General features: G+C 33.9%; 1 protein-coding gene across 1 annotated transcript in view; it reads right to left on the bottom strand.

Moving 5' to 3' along the window:
* Positions 1 to 22,694, bottom strand: part of LOC106100866 (G-protein coupled receptor moody-like) — a 34,796-nt gene that overhangs the window by 690 nt on the left and 11,412 nt on the right. The window contains exons 2-8 of the mRNA XM_013279930.1: positions 6,687 to 6,761; positions 5,095 to 5,235; positions 3,780 to 3,950; positions 1,736 to 1,863; positions 1,068 to 1,221; positions 521 to 744; positions 7 to 121 (exon numbers count right to left, since the gene is read on the bottom strand). Of these exons, the coding sequence (XP_013135384.1) occupies positions 7 to 121; positions 521 to 744; positions 1,068 to 1,221; positions 1,736 to 1,863; positions 3,780 to 3,950; positions 5,095 to 5,235; positions 6,687 to 6,748 (995 nt within the window). The 5' untranslated portion in view covers positions 6,749 to 6,761. The remainder of the gene's footprint in view (positions 1 to 6; positions 122 to 520; positions 745 to 1,067; positions 1,222 to 1,735; positions 1,864 to 3,779; positions 3,951 to 5,094; positions 5,236 to 6,686; positions 6,762 to 22,694) is intronic.

Genomic DNA, 22,694 nt, shown 5'->3' with positions numbered 1-22,694 from the left:
GGCAGCCGGCAGCAGAGCACCGCCGCGTACGCCGCGCGGTACTGCGCGTTCATTATCACGTAGATGATAGGGTTCACGCACGCGCTCGCATACAGCAACAGGTAGCCCGCTATGTGGAATACTGCAATACAAACATAGTCATATTTAAGGTTAAAGAATTCTGATTTTATTAACTGACGATATCAAGACCTACTAGACTAGATGTTACTCGCGGCTACGCCCGCGTGAAATAAATATTATAGCCTATGTTACTCATAGATAAATAACCTTGCTAACGATGAAAGAATTTTTAAAATCGGCTTAGTAGTTTTTAAGTTATTTCAATACATGCAAAAAATATGAATCTTTCCTTTTTATAATATTAGCACACATTTTACTAGAATGAAAGACTTTTAATATCAGACCTGATTGTAATTCTAAGTTTTGTTGGAAGCTACTTTCTATTCTGCCAAATTTCTTCTTTATCCGTTAACCCGTTTCTTAGGTTTCTGGTAACATTTACTACTAAATGTTCACTTACTGGGAAAATGCACGTGACTATCAGCGACTTTAGCGATAGTGATGGGCAGGTAGCAGACGAGGAAGGAGAGAAAGATGGCGAGAACCATTTTTGTGATGCGCCATTCGTTGCGGCGCGCCTTGCTGTCCCGGTTGTCTTTCACTGTGGACCTCTTCTCTGTGTTGTTGAGAGTGCCAGGACCTGAGTGCTGCGAGCGTTGATGTTCACGCATCCTTTGCTCCGAACTGAAAAATTACATGGAAAAATCGTTACATTATAATTTTTTTTTACCATTTATGAAATGAATGTAAATAAACGTTAACTTTACATAGATGTGAAAGAGTCACGATAGAAAATACTGGACCTGACTCCCGTACTATTTTACAATAGTAATCTTGTAATATTCACAGTCACACAGCATGAAGACAAGTCGTGCCTAGTTTGTTTCATGTGGGAAAAGGCTTGTGAAATGGATTACATAATATCACATTGAAAAGCAAAACAAAACGCGTGGAACAGATCTAGTTACTACAATATTTTTAATACAATAAATATCGTATATTCGTACCTATGAACAACCCAGAAGATTCTTGCGTAGCAAATGAAGATCAGTAATGCCGGTACGATGAATGCGATAACAAAGAGTGCGGTCTTTGAGGAGTGACCAAGGTCGTCCGGCATAATGGAACAAGTACCCAGTTCTGGATCATAGTCGAATTTACCTGAAGATATAAAAAAATCGTTAGTTATCTATACTTCTATACTTATCTATATCTATACTATTATAATAAAGCGTAAACACACAATTCTTTGTTGCCTAAGATGTCAGCAATTACAGCATATTTTTAAATAATCCTTTTTTTAATAAAAAGCCCTACACTTATGACACACTTTAGGCTGTATATTTTCACGCAGTTAAACTTAGGGGTAAATAATTTGGATAAAAACCCTAATGTGGGAAAGAGACCATAAGTTGCTGCCAACATCAAAGAAGCAAGGTTGCCATCATGTCATGTCATTTTGACATTTGTAATTGATAATTTGATAAATGTAAACAAAATAAAATTTGCATAATTTCATGCGGATGAAGCCGCACGGGAACAGCTAGTTACTAATATTAGTATTGCTTATTAAAATCTGAATTTGCAACACGGATGATATTTTCTCCAAGCGAGACTGCCTGATAAGATGGAGGCGACAAAGTGGAGGCGTCTACTTAAGAAAATTATTATTTACCCCATATCCCGAGTAACGTGGGTATCTGCATGCCGTACGAGAATAACCAGGAGAAGACGATCATCAACGCTATGTTGTGCTTCCTGTATACTCGTGCGTACCAGCTGTGGTGCGCTATCATTATATACCTGTGAACAAAGTAATGGTTATCATCATTATCAAACAAACAAGACACTCACAACCCAGACATATGTCTTCTGTTATCGTGGGTTACTATGCCGTCGAGACAAAATGCCACTATCTCATTTTTCCATTTTTCAAATTTTACTATCTCAATTAAACAGTGGTAGTGCCCGCTTTAACATCTTCGCACGAATGGGTCGGCTAGCCCGGTGTAATACCACGACCACACAGAAAACAGGCGTGAAGTGGAAGCAATTCCGCGTTTCGTCTTATGAGTGTGGTGCCGGAGCCCTAATTTTAGTCCCTTTCCATTTTCAGCCTTTTCTTAAGAGGAAAGGATGGCAAGGAAAAATGGATTTGACGGTGGAGGAGACGCATAGGAAGGGGAAATGTCCTCCTTATGTGCGTCTTCTCCTCCGTCGATAAAGGGTAAGCAATTAGCAATCTGCAATTGCGGATGTTTATAGGCAGGGCGACCCCTGACTTTCCAGTTCGGTGGATAAGGTGGCCGCTTGCTCGTTTGCCGCCATATATTATAAAAAAAAAATCAAACAAATAAGTCACAACCTAGACACATGTCTTCTGTTACCATGGGTTATTGTGCCATCGAGACAAAATGCCACTATCTCATTTTTATAAAAGAGAATGAGCGGGACGACACTATAGATATCTGTGCAGTAGAAACCAATGGTAAAAGTGATTATTCTAAACGAACGTGCAAAATTGAATGTCAAATACAGTAATGCAGTACTTCACCGTCGTCACGCTTTATTTACCATATTCTTAGTATCCATATTCTACAAGATGAAAGCTGTCTATGACAGACTATTTATCACAATATTGTGCTACAAAGTTTCTGAATCCATGCTCTATAACTATTTCTTAAGTTAAAATGAATTGACAATTATTTATCAAAGTTATTTTGATATCTTCTACCACATAATAACTAGTTTTACATACTAAATGTAAATAAATATGTATGACTCTTCGTAGAAAACATTTAATTGAAAATTACATGACGTCAGAGTAAAACGATGGGTTAGCTTTACGTTGCCCATAACGAGTTTTTTTTCTAAACAAGACTTATACAACTAGACAAGACAACTGGACAAATGAATGTCGTTACCTGTCAGTGATTTTTGTGAAGAAAAGTGTAGAATTGACAATTAATCTAACTACTATTATCTAACCATACTAATATTATAAATGCGAAAGTTTAGATTGATGGATGATTGTTTGTTAAAGTTTGTAGTCTAAACGGTTGAACAGATCTGGATGAAAAGCATAGATGTAGATCATAGTACTATCACTTTCTTTTAATACAACGCGGACGGAGTCGCGGGAAATAGCTAGTATTATATTAAAGTGTCGAAAATATACAATTTAGCGAGTCACAAGACAGTTTAATACTGTAGATTTCATTGAGATATGAAATCTGTGAAAATTGAATTCACAAACTAGATTTCGTACAAAAGAATAACGTTTTCACCTGCGTTGTTGAATAAATTGAATGAGCCAATTCTCTTGATTTATACGACGTATAAACTAAAGATTTCAATATTTCCACGGCTTTTTTCGAGATAGTTTAATATGTAAAGTGGTATAAAGATAGAAGACTCAAGAGACAAGTGAAATAAAGAATAGGGAAATATGATAACAATAATATACATTTTTGTGACAGTATTCCAATATAGTTATTTTGAAAGAAACGTACAATATTTAATAAAGTAAGAAATTAAAAAGCAAATGCTTCTAGTAGAAACTTCATTGTAATGTAATTTTTTTACCTTTGATAAACCACACGTTTATATAATACTTTTGTTGGTTAAAACGATGACAATGGCAAGAATAAAACCACGCCAAACTTAACGTGTGTGGCCATCATTATATGCAGCGCCATCTATCGGTAGTGTCAGTTTACCTGTTCAAGGTGATAAGTGCGATGCTGAGCAATGAGACTCCAACATTGCCGTATCGTAGGAACGGCACCAGCTTGCACAGCGCGCCCCCGTGCGACCACGTCCGAGTCCAGAAGCCCGATATGGCGAACGGAAGTACCATTGCACAGAATAAAAAGTCCGCTATGCAAAGACTGGAATACAAAAATGATTTATTAAATTCTGCTTTATAAAAAAGACATAATAGAATTAATTTTTTACTACTTAATTTGAAAGGCAAATTGTCCTAAAAATTTAAATTTGTAAGTAATTGAATAGAATAACTTCGATAGACATTCTGTAATCAGAGTTGTTTAATGGTTGATAAGGGACGCCCTTAACTTTCACTTGGTAACACTGACTATGGCAACATAGTTACAAACATTTCGTAAGTTCTATACCCAGTATCATTTTTTTGGGATTTACAATTTGAACAAGTCTGATTTCAAATCATCATTACAATAATCCTTTGTCTTTATTTATATAAGTATCAAGATGGATAAATCTCACTGAATAATAGCGTGTTATTCCGAGCTGTAAGCCGTTGGCAGAGCATTTAAGTGAAAATAACATTGAAATTGAAACATCAATTTTCAGTGGTGGTGCGACGAAGCAGAGAAACTATGTACCGTTAATAGAATTCTATGTTATGCTAATTGAAATTTGATGTGCAGTTCCAGTTTACGTTAAATTACTTGTATATTTTATTATTACCTAACGATCATCCCCAGCTTTGTCGTAGATATAAAATACAAGCTTTCGCCCGCGACTTCCACGTGGATTTGAAAAAATCAAAAGTGAATAGCCTTTGTGTTCTTGCAGACTACTAGCCGTTTAGGCTACAAACTCTAACAAACATCCATCCATCTATCCATCCAAACTTTCACATTTATATTATTAGTAAGGAGTAAGATAGACTACGTCACTCAATAAAAATGGCGAAAGAAGTTTTGAAATTGGATCAGCATTTTAGAAGCCAATCAATGCAAACAAAAACGATATTTATTAATCTTACTAATGTTATAAATGCGAAAGATTATAAGGATATATGAATGTTTATTAGAGTTTGTAGCCTAAATGGCTAAACGGATCTCGATGAAATTTGGCACAGATGTAGAACATAGTCTGGAAAAACACAGTCAACTGTCTTTTGTTTTTTTATAATTATCGCAGACAGAGTCCCTAGCGAAAGCTAGTCATATAATATAGTAAACTTTATCAAAATGTAAAAGTTAACTTATCATAGGAGAGCGATAAATTGTCCGTTACAATAAACACGTGTATTATTTCTTTACATACCTTATAATAAAGGCGGCAGCAACATTTCTTACTTTAGGGCACTTAATGAGGGCGACCACTGTGAGTAGATTGCCGAATAATCCTATTATCATAATAAATCCAGTGACTACCGCGGCGAATGTCAACAGACCCGGGGAGAATCTGTAATAAAATAATAACATTGTACTCTATTATGTAGATATTCAGCTAAATGTAGTAGTAGTAGTCGTAGTAGTAGTAATAGTAGTAGTAGTAATAGTAGTAGTAGTAGTAGTAATAGTAGTAGTAGTAGTAGTAGTACAGTAGGCTACAGTTGCCGCTACTCCACGGTTAGCGCGTATTTTGCGTGAGGGAACAGGACGTGGATTACTCCAGTCAACCCAAATGTAATAGAAAACATTAATACTGTAACATGGAATCAGAAATAGGTAATTAAAAAATCCACTAACTGTGGTCTTGACACTACTAAGGATAAGAGAAGAATGATAAGTGAAATTTGATTCTTTCGAGATGAGAATTCGACAAACTTTGGAATATAAATTTATAAATAGAGATATAATAATGAGCTCGATATCTTGAGGATATCGAGCAGGAAATTGGCAAACGAGTAAACGACCATCTGATGTGATGGAAAACGATATAAGTTTCTTTTTACGAAATATTTAAATGAATTCAATTAATAAATAATAAAAAAGTGTCTCAAAAGGAGCTGTTGAATATAAACCATAAAGTGCAGCTGTTTTGTTTTTCAATGGAGCTTTTAAATTGGAGCGGAAATCTTTTGTGCGTGCGAGGTTGAGTGCCCTAACAGTCTAGGACTCAACAATCGTATTAAATTACTATTGAAATCAACATTCAGTACATAACAAAGGTAAAATGTTATTTATTATTTTACTTCGCACGTTTTCTTTTAATTCTACGTTACTCCAAACAGTGTACGGTGTTCGGACCTTTGTTAGCAGATTTTTCTTCAAAGCTTTAATAAAATAAATGATATGTTTCATGAATGGTAAATGAATTAAACTCCATTTTTTTTGAACACAGGATATTTTTTGTTCCACCAATTTTATTCACCCGCCAACTGAATAAACGTGTGCACAAAACAAAAATCGCGCTGACAAAAAACCTTTGTAAGAGATACAATGCAGGTTTTTACACGGATAAATTTCCAACATTCATTTGAAGCTTAAAAAAATGTAGGATGAAATGGAAACATCTTTTTGATTATATTTATCTTAGAGAAAATTCATGATAGGCTAAAAACAGATGAAGTACGAGCAGGGAGCAACAAAAGGAGGGGATGCTTAGAAAGAGGATAATTACATATCCCTTTTTCAATATCTATTTCTACTAACCATCCTTTGGATAGGGAAGGAAGACTTAAATTAAGCCTCCGACATGCACACTCTTCAGCCTAAAGGGTTATTTTTATGGATTTGAAAGTATATCGACTTCAGTAAGACCTTCTGTAGGGTAAGCTAAATCGATTTTCTAAAGTAAAGTTCAATTAGATTCCTGTTTTTTGCAGTTATAAACAATCGAATTTACTGATTTATATATTTTCAATTGTGTGCAGATTTTAACAGGTATTAATTGCAAACAATATAACTTACTTCGATAGTTCACTGGGACGCACACTAGAGGTCGCATCGTCTGTGACATTAAGTATGTCCATTTTTGTTTTGTACCTGAAACCAAAAAAGTGATTATTAGAACATTAAAATCAAATTAACTAACTCTGAGTTTCCCCTTCCTCGGTTCCCATTCCTTTGGGGAAGAATATAATGCTTAAAGACAGAGATACTTTGTATAATATCAGTAGTGCAAACCAACGTTTATATTGTAAACTAACTGCGCTATAATTATCTAATTGGAGGATGACGTTTTAGCAATCAAGGAATAATTTACTTAACCCGATATAATGTTACCAGGACAATTTACCACAACCTTTTCAATTACAAAACGGTCAAATTACGACTGAATCATTTATGATTCATTCATATATCTGGATCCTAATTAACTTTGTTAAGCTAAAGAGGTATGTTGTCTTTAGTAATGGCAATTTTGATATATAGCATAATTCATTCGAGTAATAATCAACATAGTCAGGAAATATATAACTTGTATCTCTTTTCATCACGTATTAATGACTACCACTTCTTATATTCACGCAAATATCGCTTTAACCTCAACTATCACAACTTCTCGAACTTTCTCTTCTGACTACATAATTTTCAGAAGCCACATTCAAGAGTTACCATATTCATTATATCGAAATCTAAGGTGTGATAAAACCAAGCTTGCTCGCATTTGTAAATAGTTGATACAAAGCATGACTATATCGTAAAGCCACTCCTACGTTCAATCAACCAAGCATACAATTGTAAGCCGGAGTTTTACCGTCATGTGTCAGCGAGCGCGACCAATCAACAACAAAAGAATGACTCTCTGGCATCGGATGTATCCATTTATGGCTAGCGTAAACATCTATACAAAGATTCTATAAACATCTACACTATACCAACAATAACAAGGAAGCACTGATTAACAAAATACAGGAATGTCACCTCCGTGTCCTAATTCCACTTATGTAGAATCGGCGCAACAGACTTTTGTTCTCCATCGAACTATCTTCCGTCAACGACTGACGACTGCGACTTCTCTTCCTAGGCTTCCTAGCTAGAGCTAGAGCGTTGTAATCTTTCACAGTCATAAAGATTCTTCCCTTCTCTTATGACCATGCTACTCTAAATTTTACTCTTTAATGTTTTTTCCATTAGGGCTCCTTTTAGATTGCCTATAATCTGTTTAACAAATTGTATTCTGAATGCACGTTGGATAACACTGAAAGGTTCAAAGTTTTGGCCACAATCCAACCAATCAGCGTGACATATCATAACATATTTTCCAATTTATGTATATTTTTATGACCGCACTATTCAGTTAATCGTAGTTTATTGAACTAAAGTAATTTAACATTAATTTTCCATTAAATTAAACTTCGCTGCCAAAGCAATTTTTTTCCCTCGACTTTTATTTGTTTCTTCAAAATTTTATTGCCTGATTTGGACAGTAAGCACTTTCATTAATTCTAAGTGAAGACACCGCCGAGTATTCTCTAGCAATTAATGACCGAATTTGGCAAACAGATGCCTTACACTATGCCAAGCGCCAACTGGGCTAATACTTTTTCTCTTGGATCAACAAACTCCCTTGATCCCGCGGGAACTTTGAATTAATTTTAAATCTCTGTTGAATTTTTATCTTTATAGATCGTTGTTCTAGTTTTCTAGAATTACATAAAGCTATATGAATATTTAACTAAAATGTTGTTATACAGATAGCTGCATAATGGTTTTTTTTTATTATTTAATTTCAATTTATTTAAAAAAATTATATTTAGGAAAATGGAATAAACTCTTTGGCATTGGAATTCAAGGTAAGATAAACGTAAATTGTTCCAAAACGTGTTTATATAGTTTAGGACGTTACCTTAGTTTATATTAAGTTCGATTGTACACAAGCAGTAACTTCAGCCATAATGATCTTCCTAGGGATGTGTATGTGGTGGTTTCCCGTTTCCTTCCACACGCTGTCAACTGTCAAATGAACGCAAGTCGTCCTAATGATCACCGACCTTCGAAAGAAGATGGTACTTTGAGAAGAAGCATTAACATACATTAGGAAATTTCAATTCAGCTGAATAAAGAGAATAAAACGATACGTAAGCACAAGGTTACTAATTAACTTGAGAGAGCGCCTTGTACGGTGCAATTGTTTATAGAGCCAATTTAGAGCATTTAGCGCTCGCCGCACGAATTAGTACAGTGTGCAAAGAATATACTAACATCCGCTGGCTAGATATCATAACAAAAATGCAGTTTTAATTCAAACATATTCGTCTGACTAAATAATGAAGTTCAATTATAAGCTACTAGCTGTTCCCATGCGACTTCATCCGCTTAAAATTATAAAAAATCATTGAATTGTTTACACTTATCAAAATATCCATTGCAAATGTCAAAATGACATGACATGATGTCAAACCATGGCAACCTTGATTCCTTGATGTTGGCAGCAACTTATGGTCTCTTTCCCAATTTAGGGTTTTTATCCAAAATATTTACCCCTAAGTGTACTGGCGTGAATATATATATAACCTAAAGCGTGACGTAAGTGTGGGGTTTTTTATTAAAAGAAGAGTTATTCAAAAACATGCTGTTATTGCTGACATCTTAGGCAACAAAGAAGTGTGTGTTTACGCTTTATTATATTAGTATAGAAGTATAAATATATTAACCTTTTTTGGAACAAATATTTCCAATTCTCTTGTGAAAGCAAGGTAAAGGATAAAATATCAATTAACTTACATTTCGTTTTATTACCACTATATTTATTTCACCTAAATCCATCACTGACGGTAATTAATGTTTGGTAAATGATTCTGCATTTTTTTCAATTTTAACACATTGTAAAGGTTGAAAATAGACCCTGGACTTAAATTAATGAACCTTTTAGTGTCCGATACACCTGTTCACTTAGCGATCAAACGACAACGAACTTTGCCAAATTATTACCAACATTTACGAAGATAAATGAAGTGGTATTTTTAGACGAAACTATTGGGAACGTAGCTTAATTTGGAATTACAAGAACCATTTTAACCAGGGCAATATCATTTGATTTTCCTTCCTGAAAATAATTTTCCTGATATGGAAAATTTCAGTAAAATTGTAATAAAGCTATATTTTTATTGCTAGATATTTAAAAATAAGTTATAAAATATTATACTACAAACTAAACATTGTTTTCAAAAAGTTACCATGTGGATAAATATAAACAAGTACCATCTTGTTTTTATAACTTCAGTATTTTTACTTTTACAATATGTAGAAATTATTGCAAGTGCTCACATTCACATTGTTACATCTTTTCTATCACATCTTGTAGGTACTCTTTTGTTTCGCGCCTAAAATCATACTTTACTTTTTTATTACATTATTTTTAAATTGAATTTATTGGTGGCCAGTGTTAACAATTTTATACAAACGGTCTGCTTAATATTTAGCGCCATCTGTTAACCAGTATCGTTATTTTTTTTTTTAAAAAAAAACAGAGTCTTATATCTCGAGTTAAACTGATTATGTTAGCGACTAATAGTTTCATAAGATACTACCTGTTGCTCGCGACTTCGCCCGCGAGAAATCAAAATAGCCTATGTTACTTAGTGATAACGTAGCTTTTCAATGGTGCAAGCATTGAAATCCGTCCAGCAGTAGTTTTTGAGTTATTTAATACAAACCAATATACAAATCTTTCCTCATAATAATATTAGTACAGTTATAGATTTATCAAGACATTGAAATAACCTCAACAAATTAATCCGAAGCGATGGTATGTACTGGGATATCTCAGTCCCTCTACAATATCTGTGAGTGAGTAAATTACTGCAGATTGTTGTTCCAGCGGGAATGCGAAGGTTAATTATTGGACCACAGTAATGTGGCACAGTGGACCATTGTTAACGAAACTCGTCAGCTAATGCCTAAATTCAACAATTGTTTTTATTAATAAGTTTGATTGTACCTTGTACTTGCAATATTAAAGTCATTTTATTAATAAATACATTCAAACATGTGTATGTAGATACTTAGTCTGCCCTTGCGGTAGGCTTCGAACCCTCAGTAGGAATGTATAGCGAGCTGTTGTTGTTGTTGTTGTTGTTGTTGTTGTTGATGATGATGATGATGATGATGATGATGATGATGATAATGATGATGATGGTGATGATGATGATGATGATGATGATGATGATGACGATGATAAAACACATAGATCATTGATCACACTAAACTTCGTTTCATTATTTATTTATGCTAGTTAATAGAGAAAGGAAAGAAAGTAATTTTGTTATTTCTTCACACGTTGACATATTGCGTAAAAGTGGAACATTGTGTAAAATTTAAAGCTTCCTTAAATTACTCATTTTATACGAGATAATTAGATTGGGTAAAAAGGCAATGGTATTTTATACAAGAGTTTAAATTAGGATATGGAAGTACTTAATCTCGAGATAGTAACAGGGAACGTTGCACTGAATGCAATTAACTAATTTAACACGACAAAATGTTAAGTGGACGACGCTCATTGTCTTCAATGAAGGAAGCGCCCACGGACATTTAACATCCTCCTCAAGACAGACTATCGAAATTAATCATAATAAAACTGCACCAAAGTTCAAATGTTTTATCTTTTTAATATGTTTATAAAATTATCGTAAAATATGTTACCAGAAGATTATCATTTGACAGAAGATTGTAACAAAAGTAAAGCAAGAAAGAGAAATCATTTGATTTTAAAAATCTTATTGTTATTACAGATTATATATATATATCTATTATAGAATGTAACAATATAAATGAAATCATTATGGAAGTTGGTTATGGTACGATCGTGTTTACGAGAATGGAACCCTAATTTTATCTATCCCTTTGTAGTAGACATGGAATGGTCTAGTCCAACATTTTCCTTTTCTTGTTTATAGTCGTGGATCTTTGCTTCTGCATAGGGCTGTTTATTCAACCTCCGCAATAAAAGGAGCCAGACAAACCTATTAAATGTTCACGCTTCAACCAATATTGAGTTCATTCGCCTCTGTCCGTTTTATTTATTCTATGATGCACATTATTTGACAAAATTAAAAATTATTTTTCAACAAACGTTATTTTATTACACATGTTTTCTTCAAAAGCAATTGTCGTAACTTCATCGAGTAAATATATTATTTTTTCGACAATATTCTTCGTCACTAAATTAGATTTCGTTAAACGTTTCTTTGATATTTGTAATGTTGTTTTGTAAGCTGATTTATGAAATAAAAAAGATTTAGAAAAATATCTTAATGCATTTAGCATTGCTATCGTAGAATTTGTATTGCTTTTTTGATACCAAGAGTTGCCATACACGGACTGTTTTCTTCAGTAACGATGTACATTTTAGTTAAATATTCTTTATATCCAGCATTTAATAACGGGCCGGCTCGCTCGGTGTAATACCACTACCACACAGAAGACAGGCGTGAAGTGGAAGTAATTCCGAGTTTCGTGTGATGAGTGTAGCGGAGGCCTAATTTTAGTCCCTTTCCCTTTCCACCCTTAAGAGGAAAGGATGGGAAGGAAAAGTGGATTTGAATGTGGAGGAGAAGCATAGGAAATGGAAATGTCCTCTTTATGTGCGTCTCCTCCTCCGTCAATGAAGGGTAGGCAACGCATCTGCAATTGCATGTCAATGGGCAACGGTCGCTTTCAATTTTGGTGGATTCAGGTGGCCACTTGCTCGTTTGCCACCTTATGTTATAAAAAAAAAATTACGATGACTTTCCTTGATATGTTTTCTATCTTGCAATAAACTCGTAAGTTTTGTTTTACGTAAGTATGTCTAGGTAAGTATTAGGCCCTGACTTTCATCTTAAGTTCGTCAGACCTTAACCTATTGAGTGTTTATGTTTGTGGTTATCCGCAAGATATCTAATTTTCATTGCAATCTGTTATTTCTATGATAAAGAGTAGTATTATTTTAACTCTTTATTTGTGTACAATAAATCTTATTAACATCGAATCAAGCATTTTTTTTTAACTAACTTCATGTTTTATGTGGGATTTCGATGTGCTGTTCCAGCCGTGAACAAGCAAAGTCGCCCTATATTTTTATCCTCTAAAAATTCACGTCATTGTGTAAGAAAAAGTTATTTCTGGAAAGTTCGATTAACATTTGCATTATTAAACTAGTATTATGGTATGATTTTATTATCATAAAATTTACACAGACGGGTATAGCTGTCTTTGTCAATTTTAAGGCAATGAAAGAGATGTTAATATTTTTAGACACGTGTTTCGGGAATGGAAACACAATGTATAACCGGCGTCGTTGATTGCACGTTTTATAAGGGTTATAACTTTGATGTTAATAACTTCATTAAACCTTAAACAGTTTTGATTTAATAAGACTTCATACTAAACCTGCTTTCGTCTGAGAAATATTAATGAACTGATTTGCTAGGACAAAAGATGACTGAACGTTATGTTTTGATGGAATAATTATTAAGTTATTTGGAAAAACCCAAGGTTTTTTTTTTCGTTCTTTGACTTTTACACTTTTACATTTTTACACTATATCTCTGAAGAGAAATGCTTGCAAAGAATCATAAAAATATTATAAATGCAAAAGTTTAGATAGATGGATGTTTATTACAGTTTGTAGCCTAAACGGCTGAACAGATTTCGATGAAATTTGGTATAGATGTAGAGGATAGTCTGGATGAACATACAAGCTACTTACACTTTTGTTTTTTTTTATTCCAACCAGACGGAGTTGCGAGCGAAAGCTAGCATTAGTTATAAAAGATCTGCTTCAATCATTTTAAACTAACTCATATCAAATAACATCTCGACGGAGAAACTCTTTCAAGTAATAACGTTATCATCGACTCGAGATTTCTCCGAACATATGCAATAACCGTCAAAAGACAAGAAACTCAAAGCAATTTGTGAGTATGCTATTTCCTAATAGCATCAGGGACTTTCTTTAACTTCCCGCTGCTTAAAACAAATATTGGAAATTCTGTGATTCATTTTTATAGCCTTAATATAAAGTATTTACTATATTTATTATATGTATATCATCATCATCATCTCCCCTGCCTTATCCTACTCCCGTAGGGTCGGCGCACCGGGTTTTCGTCCTCCAAAGCATTCTATCTTCCGTCATCTCAGTCATCACTCCCTTCTTGATCATGTCACCTTTCACGCAATCCATCCATCTCTTTCTAGGTCTACCGGTACCGATGTACCCCTCCACATTCATAACTAACATCCTTCTTGTTACATGCGATTCATCTCTTCTCATAACATGCCCATACCACTCTAACCTTTTACTCCTTATTTTCTCAACCACTGAGGCTACTCTCAAACTTCCTCTAATATACTCATTTCGTATCTTATCCAATCGTGTATGTATATGTATTGTTAGGAATAAAATTAGTACCGTTCTATAGAATTGGCGCAACTCTAGATTATCGGCATAAACGGCACGTTCCTAGCTGACAGCTGGCAATGTCACTAGAAGTATGGATAGATTGGCGCGTAACTTGAGTCTTGACGAGAAGTATTGCTCTGAGTTAAAAGCGACAGTATCAATTAAATAAGTTGTCTAATAGTATATACTAAACATGAACTTCGTAAAATATTTTCTATGACTTTTAACTAATCAATATGAAGAAATATATTATTGTCTGCTTAAAACGTCTTTCAAAATAATTCGAGGAAATGTAATCGATGACAAACATTTATCTTGAAATATGAGTCACCGAAACTGACTAATGCGATGGCTGGTGCCGACATTTTTCCTTAGAAAGGCAAAAATTGACAGGTAGTTATCGCTTAAAGGTGGATTTTCACGGTACGCGGAAGACTGACGAATACGGACAATTATGTAACGTTAATGTCCACGTTTTCTGATTTCTCATCCTAAATTCATTCTACTGACCGAATGACTGTCATGAATTGATTTGTTAATAAGATTGAATGATTAATCTTCTCTGAATTGACATTATTGGACCAGCTGTTGTATAAATGGTTTAAAACTAATTCAAACATGATTTTATTAAGTATAAAAACTAAGGGCCTGTCCTACCACATTGTAAATTGTTTGATAACAATCCAATGTGTAATACGGGATGGAAATATCGGATTTTGTTACTTTACAAGGTGACGTCATTTTTAAGCTATCTGAGCCAGCCAGTGGTGGGACAGGCTCTTACAGTGTAAAAATAATGCCACAAATTTTAATAAAAAACAATCTTTCACTCTAATTTTGTGACGTATATGGGCACTTATGATCACTTTGCTGATTTGCTCTATTCTATTTAAAAAAAACAATGTGAACTGCAAAACGGATCTAACATAATCCAATGAACGACAAATTCAATTAATATTCAAATATGTACTCATTCATGGCCAACGAAAGTGAATGATTTGAACGATTGCTTTGTGTTTGATTGAATAAGGGCCGGTTTACACAAATACAATGCACACACTCTATTTATCCTTTCTGTTCTAGTGTATGAATAGACGGAAAGTTGTGATGACTAAACTCCTTTGTCGTTAGACGCGTGCAAGACTTAAATTCCTTAGTACTAAATGTTTTCATTAAACGTACAATTTTATAAACATTTACTTTAGTCAAAGAAAATGTTGTGACTAAAATTGAGTACGGTATGCTTCGGTTCGGATATATTGAAAGGTAATACAAAAGTTATATGGCTTTAAACGAAATAATGATACGTATAGTCAATTTGGTGTGTCTGACCCGGTGAGAGCTGCTTTTGGTTATGCCAAAAATATATCACACATAGGACATAAAATAAGGGCGTTAGTGAGCTACTATTGCCTTGGGTTTCGATTGTCATTTCTTTTGACAGTTGTCTACCAGTTTAATCGAAACCCAGAGTTCTTTTGTTTCCGAATTAAATGTTCACTTATATTATCTGTGCGTATTATGTTTCCTATTTTGTTTTCTGTTTATTATTCATGGAATAACTTTCCCTATAGATCTGGTCTGGCCTCTTGGTGTAGATTTCGAGTTTTGTATACAAATTAAATATTATTCGAGCAGTAAGAATTAATTCGATTCCTCTCTAAGTAATTGAAATAAACACAGTGGTAACTATATGACAAAGTATCTCAAAAAAAATTAACTTTTGTCTTCTGTTTTTTAAAGAAAATGAAAGAGACGAGACATAAGGTTATCAATTATTCAATAATTCATGTACAAATAGTTACTCAAACAAAAAATGAGGTTAAGAAAAGGTAACTATAATTAGTAAGACAAAGTGATTTAAGACTGGTCTTTTCCCTATAAAGTAATTTATATATAGTGGACTTAATACGAAATGCCTTCAAATTGTACAAATGGCCATGTCACGTGTAATGATGCGTCATAGATACCTGAGATTCGTACAGAGAATGCAGACTGAGTCAGCATTCGCAACCTGGATTGACATACGTAACGATTTCAAAACGATATCGAATGGTAGAATACGAAAATTGTTTCAGAATAAAAACAATTACCACTTCTAGTGACATTTATGGTTTGATAAACAAATACCTTTCTTTGTATATATAAACTATAATTTATCACGCTGTTAGAATTAAAATCTTTCAATATATGAAATAAACATTTAAATCCTTCCTTCCTTAACCCGTTCAGTGCTAAAACGATTCCTTGTACAAAATGTAGCAGTAAACGTGTTAACATTAATACGAATTAATAAAATATCATAACACTAGCTGTTCCCGTGCGACTTCATCCGCATGAAATTATGAAAATTTTATTTTATTGTTTACATTTGCAAATTATCAATAGCAAATGTCAAAATGACATGACATGATGACAATCTTGCTTCCTTGATGTTGGCAGCAACTTATGGTCTCTTTCTCACAATAGGTTTCATATCCAAAATATTTACCCACTAAGTTTAATGGCGTTAAAATATGTAGCCTAAAGCGTGACGTAAGTGTAAGGCTTTTTATTTAAAAAAGTGATATTCAAAAATATGCTGTAATTGCTGACATCTTAGGCAACAAAGAAGTGTGTGTTTACGCTTTATTATAATAGTATAGATTGTGCTAACAAACAACTTAATAAAATCTACCATAGAGCAATACATTTACTAAAATGCCTTAATATCTTAAATCTATATCGACCCAGATGTTCAATACATAACGATGTTTTAGGCCAAACGTGCCATTTGGCATTGCCACTTGTGACAACAACGCGTTTGTCGTGAACATTAATGTTTTCAATACTTTGTTCCGTCCTGGTTTAGTGAAATACATTCGAATGTACTCTTTTTAATTTTCGCAATGTTTTCTGTCTCAGAAAACGGGGTTAATAATTGATACTTTAAATCAATCTAAGTTAAATTAAACTAAGTGCTTTTCCTTTTTAAGTAAACACATAGCATAGAAGAACATCATAAATTCATATCCCAAACAGACGATTTAAAATTTAACTAGATATATGTAATTCATAAGGTAATATTGCAGTAAATTTCTAATGTCACAACACTATAAAATGCCCTATTTTAAATACGAGTGCAACATGGTAACGTCAAAATACCCAGAGCGCTATCGATCTACAGTGAAATAAACGAAGCGTGAATAGCTATCATGTCAATTATTTTGCAATCGTTTGATCCTAACCTCTACTCCATATAGAATAAGTTTCAAATTAACTTAACTAAAACCCCAAAAAGTTGTCATGCTCCGGTAGCTTGTTAATTACAAACGGCCAGTATCATTCGTTTTAATAAAAAACAAGAACTAAATGGTAAAGCAAATAAGTGATGTTGCAGTTTAAAATCCTTATCAAAGTCCCATATTGCCAAAAAACTAATGCCCGGTTTATATTATTCCAGTCCGGCGATAGGTATCAGTGCTGGACTGGAATAATGTAAACGCACCTCGGAATTCACTGTCAGGGTTTGAACTGATTATCGGACAAATGTAAGACGGGCGATATCTACACTGAGTATTCATTAAATGGCAGTAATTTTTTTTTTATTAAAAATACGATGACTAAATCGAGGAAGCACTAAAGGTCATCATTACGTCTTTATTTTCCTGTTGCGATAAATTTGGTCTTCTAATTTACCTGACATCCTTCGTATGTTTATTTAGATATCGCTAACGATATTTTACCAATACACATGTCTCCGTTAAAAATAATTTTATTTCTAAATCTTTTACGATGTACATTGATAATTTTCTCAGTCACTTCTTAGTCTATCCAATGTCTGCTACAAATGTCATTGTAGTAAATTCCCAATGATTAAAAATATGTTATTTGCACGAGTCATATATTTAACGGAAATTCTTCTGCACACATTAACTAGGTAATGCTGTGTCATCACAATTTTTTTACAATTGAACTTAACTGCAATGAAAATAAGATTCAAAATGTCTTGTGTATTTGTAATAAATAAATTGAGGTTACATTTATATCTAATGCACATCAATAGAGGTGAAAATTGCGGTATTATTATTTAGCTCAGTCAAGAAGAATGTTAAACATCACTGAGTAACATCACACTAAAATTATAAACGTGAAAGTTTAGATAGATGGATGAGTTTGTAGTCTAAACGGCTGAACGGATTTCGATGAAATTTGGCATATATCTACGTAGAGAATAGTCTGGAAGAACACATAGGATACTCACTTTTGTTATTTTTTATCACGCGGACGGAGTCGCGGGCGACAGCTAGTGTTAAATATCTTGAAACGACACATGACAAATGAAGTAGAAATCTTCAACGCGATTGAAGTTTCGGTTCGTTAAATCTTAGCTCAACGTAGATGTGTTGTTAGCTGATATTTTCAGACACAAATGATTGGCGACGAGGCTTTCAATATTAATTAAAGGGTGACAGCGCACAGACTAATTAATTACTAGAGAAAAGCCACAGAGAGTATAAAATTACATGTAAACAATGTTCATTAAAATATTAAAGGCTCTTACTACCAAAATCTTAATTGAAAATATAGCGTATTTTCTAATTAAAATGTGTATTAAAGCATTACTTACGAAAACAATAACTGTTTTAGTACCATATACCTAATTGGTAACATAAATGACTGACGAGAAACTGCCAATTTCCCTTGAATATCTACTATTCCAATGAGAGTCGCCTGTTGAGAAAATAAGGAGAAAAAGGTGAGCGTGGTATGGGCACGTTATGAGATGGGATGAATCGCATGCAACAAGTAACAAGAAGGACATGAGTTATGAATGTGGAGGGGTACACCGGTAGAGGTAGACCTAGAAAGAGATGGATTTCGTGAAAGGAGACATGATCAAGAAGGGAATTATGACTGATATGACGGATTATAGAGTTATTTGGAGGACGAAAACCCAGTGCGCCGACCCTACGAGAGTAGGATAAAGCAGGGGAGATGATCTATTCCATTTTAAATATACATTTTAAAAGGAAACAACATAAACACAAATATGACCAACCCAAAGCAAACGTAAAATATCCGAGTTTCCCATACGTGCGCAAGCGCAGGCGATGAATAATCGTCGATTACGCTAACACCGCCACAATGCCTTGTCAATTCAACGAGCAAATAGTGTAACGTTCCTACACACAACTGATTGCTTACAAACCAAGTTATCTTCAATTTGTCACCTTATCAAAGTAGGACTACAGATTTGTGTAATACTAGCTGTTTCTGTACGGCTTCGCATGGAATTATAAAAACTTTATTTCATGTTTACATTTGTCAAATTCTCAATTAACAATGTCAAAATTACCGTTACCATAATAACTTTGCTTCCTTAATGTTGGCAGGTTGTAGTTTATAGTCCCTTTCCTATATGTAGGTTTTTCCAATTTATTTACCCTCTAAGTTTAATAGCGTGTAAATATATAGCCTAAAGCGTGTCGTAAGTGTAGGGCTTTTTATTAAAGAAAGAATTATTCAAAAATGTACTGTGGTTGCCGACATCCTACGCCACGAAGTAGTGTGTGTTTACGCGTAATTATATTAGTATAGAAAAGGAAATCGCGAAGTTGTGTTAGTTGGAAGTTGTGACGTCAGTTTACACTTCAGGGTTTTAATATGGGTTGATTTCTTACATTTATTTGGGAATTTTTATCGTTTTGTCACTTCGCAACTTCATCAATATCGATTTCACCTGTATGTTTTGACAGTGGTAGTGCCCGCTTTAACATCTTAGCACTGCAGGGCCGGCACGCCCGGTGTAATACCACGAACACACAGGCGTGAAATGGAAGCAATTCCGTGTTTCGTCTGATGAGTGTGGTGCCGGAGGCCTAATTTAAGTCCCTTTCTCTTTACCATCCTTTTCTTATAACGAGAGGATGGGAAGGGGAAGTGGATTTGACGGAGGAGGAGATACATAGCATGGGGAGATATTCTCTTCATGTGCGTTTCCTCCTCTGTCGGATAAGGGTAGGCAACGCATCTGCAATTGTGGATGTCTATGGGCAGCGGTCGCTTCGCCATTTTGGCGGATTCAGGTGGCCGCTTTCTCGTTTGCCACCTTATGTTATAAAAAAAATGTTGTAATACAAGTAACCTATGGAGTAGTATTTTATGAAGCCTTATTTAATTTTGTAAGTTTAATATCGTCTACAATCACTATTAAAGCTATATATACTGTTATATGTCATATAAACAGTAATACTAGAGGCGGGTCTAACTGAGGATATGTTCTACGGCAATTGTAGGAGCAATGACCCCATCCCCTGACCCTAGGTCAACTGGTTTTAATCAAATATAATAAATTTAATCGAAACTCAATGCAGTATTCGTAAATAATAAAATCAACCGATAGTCGTTTGTTTTTGATTTGAAAAAAATATCTTTCGAATCAGAATCAAATATTTTAAAACATTTTTATTAAAATCCGCAAAGACATATTTTATCATGCGCGTAATTTAAAGCGAGTAAATCAAATATTTCCCTAAATACGTTAGTCTTGTTAATATTTATTTACTTCTATAAAAGCTTTGTAACAACTTAAATTTACGTAAACGAGTGTCTGCGTTTTATTTTAAGTAAACATACGTATGTTTTTATTCTTATTGCAACATAAAAATTTTTAATTAATAAATTGATTTAAATAAATCACATAAATATTATAATGCGAAAGTTTAGATGGATGGATGTTTGTTAGAGTTTGTAGCCTAAACTGCTGAACGGATCTCAATGAAACTTGGCATAGATGTAGAGGATATATATATATCAGTTTTGTTTTTTTTTAATACCACGCGGACGGAGTCGCCGGCGAAAGTTAGTATCTAAATAAATCAGGGTTTATTAAAAACCTCATCGTTTCATCAAAAGGTATATATGCGTTATTGTGCCATTTTTGTATATGGTCATACAACACGTAATGTCTGAATCACTCCGGTATACCGCCTACGTAAACATTCGAGTCACGATTCCAAACGGTAATAAAAGAAATGATTTCGAATAGAAATCCGTACGGAATCCGTTTTGATAAATCACCCACTAATCCTTAGGTTTAATGAAAAATACTAGCAGAGAAGTACAAAGGCTACAAATTAATTGAACGTAAGGCAATTTAATAAATTGGCTTTGAGCGCTCCTGTGTCACTGTTTAACCGTATATATGGTTAATTCTTAATCTTTCTAGGAATTAATACAACAAATTGCACAATTCATGTAATGACTACAATGAAAAATTTACGATAATCTATTCAATCAAAGTTACGAGTTACCAGATTATGATAAAAGCATTGGTGTTTGTTTAAACAGTATATGATTATAAAATGTGTTCAGTCTTTACACTAATTTACAATTTCATTTGAAACATATACTATTTTACGGTGACATAAAGTTGCCAAATACGAGTAAAAAAGACTGTATTTATTAGTCGTCGTATAATTTCTGTACGTAATTACTTAAGACGAACGTTATCTGGGCCGAACGACGACAGACCACTCAATACAATATTTATATCTAGATTGAAATTGATTTGTTTAGCAGTACGTTGAACTACGTTTGTTCTTATTAAACATACAATTGAACAATGAAATTACTGTCTGTAATCTTAATATTAACAAAAAAGCTAGCATGAAATAACATTATCATCATCATCATCCCCTTATCCTACTCCCGTAGGGTCGGCGCAAAAGGTTTTTGTCCTCCACATAACTCTATCATACGTCATCTCAGTCATCACTCCCTTTTTGATCATGTCACCTTTTACACAATCCATCTCTTTCTAGGTCTACCTCTCCCGATGTACGCTTCTACACTCATAACTAACGTTCTCCTTGTAACATGCGATTCATCCCTCCTCATAACATGCCCATACCATCCTAACCTTTTACTCCTTACCTTCTCTACTACGGGGGCTACTCTCAAACTTCCTCTAATATACTCATTTCGTATCTTATCCATTCGTGTTACCCACACATCCATCTTAACATTCGCATTTCTGTCACATGTAGCCTCCATGAAATAACATTATATCATGACAAATAGAAGATGAAGGAAAAATTTAAATAATCAAGAATTATCAAAGAAATACGACGTTTCATTTCCTTTAATCTATATTTTTCTTAAAGCCAAGTTATTCATAATATCTTTAAATTAAAAAGAAACTTAGTTTTTTTAGGCATAACGAAGGAGTGTGTTTGCAACATGGTAACAAAAACTGTAAGCAAAATAAGTAAAAGAATCTTAGAGCAAACAATGAAACGGATATTGCAAGATCAAAAAGTTTGCTCACCAGATGGCATCTGAAGGAAGCTCACGTAATAAAATTTGCTATTGTTTCTATAGCCGGATGTTACAATACCGTAATAGCAGACTTTTTTATATAGTAACTGCGACCAATGAACTGCTTATTTAGTCCCGTCTCAAATGTCATTGAACCAAAGAAAGCGCTTTTTTATATTAAAAAAAAGTTTTCATATGTGTTTTTTGTTTGGAAACCATCAAATCTCTACAGATCGCTATCCTAAAATTAAAGCTTAACACATCCTTGAAATTGTAAAATGATAAAA

This window comes from Papilio polytes, unplaced genomic scaffold (assembly GCF_000836215.1).
Source record: "Papilio polytes unplaced genomic scaffold, Ppol_1.0 DF824035.1, whole genome shotgun sequence".
In the NCBI taxonomy this organism is placed as follows: domain Eukaryota; kingdom Metazoa; phylum Arthropoda; class Insecta; order Lepidoptera; family Papilionidae; genus Papilio; species Papilio polytes.
The sequence above is the reverse complement of the archived record's forward strand: the minus strand, read 5'-3'. Positions and strand labels throughout refer to the sequence as shown.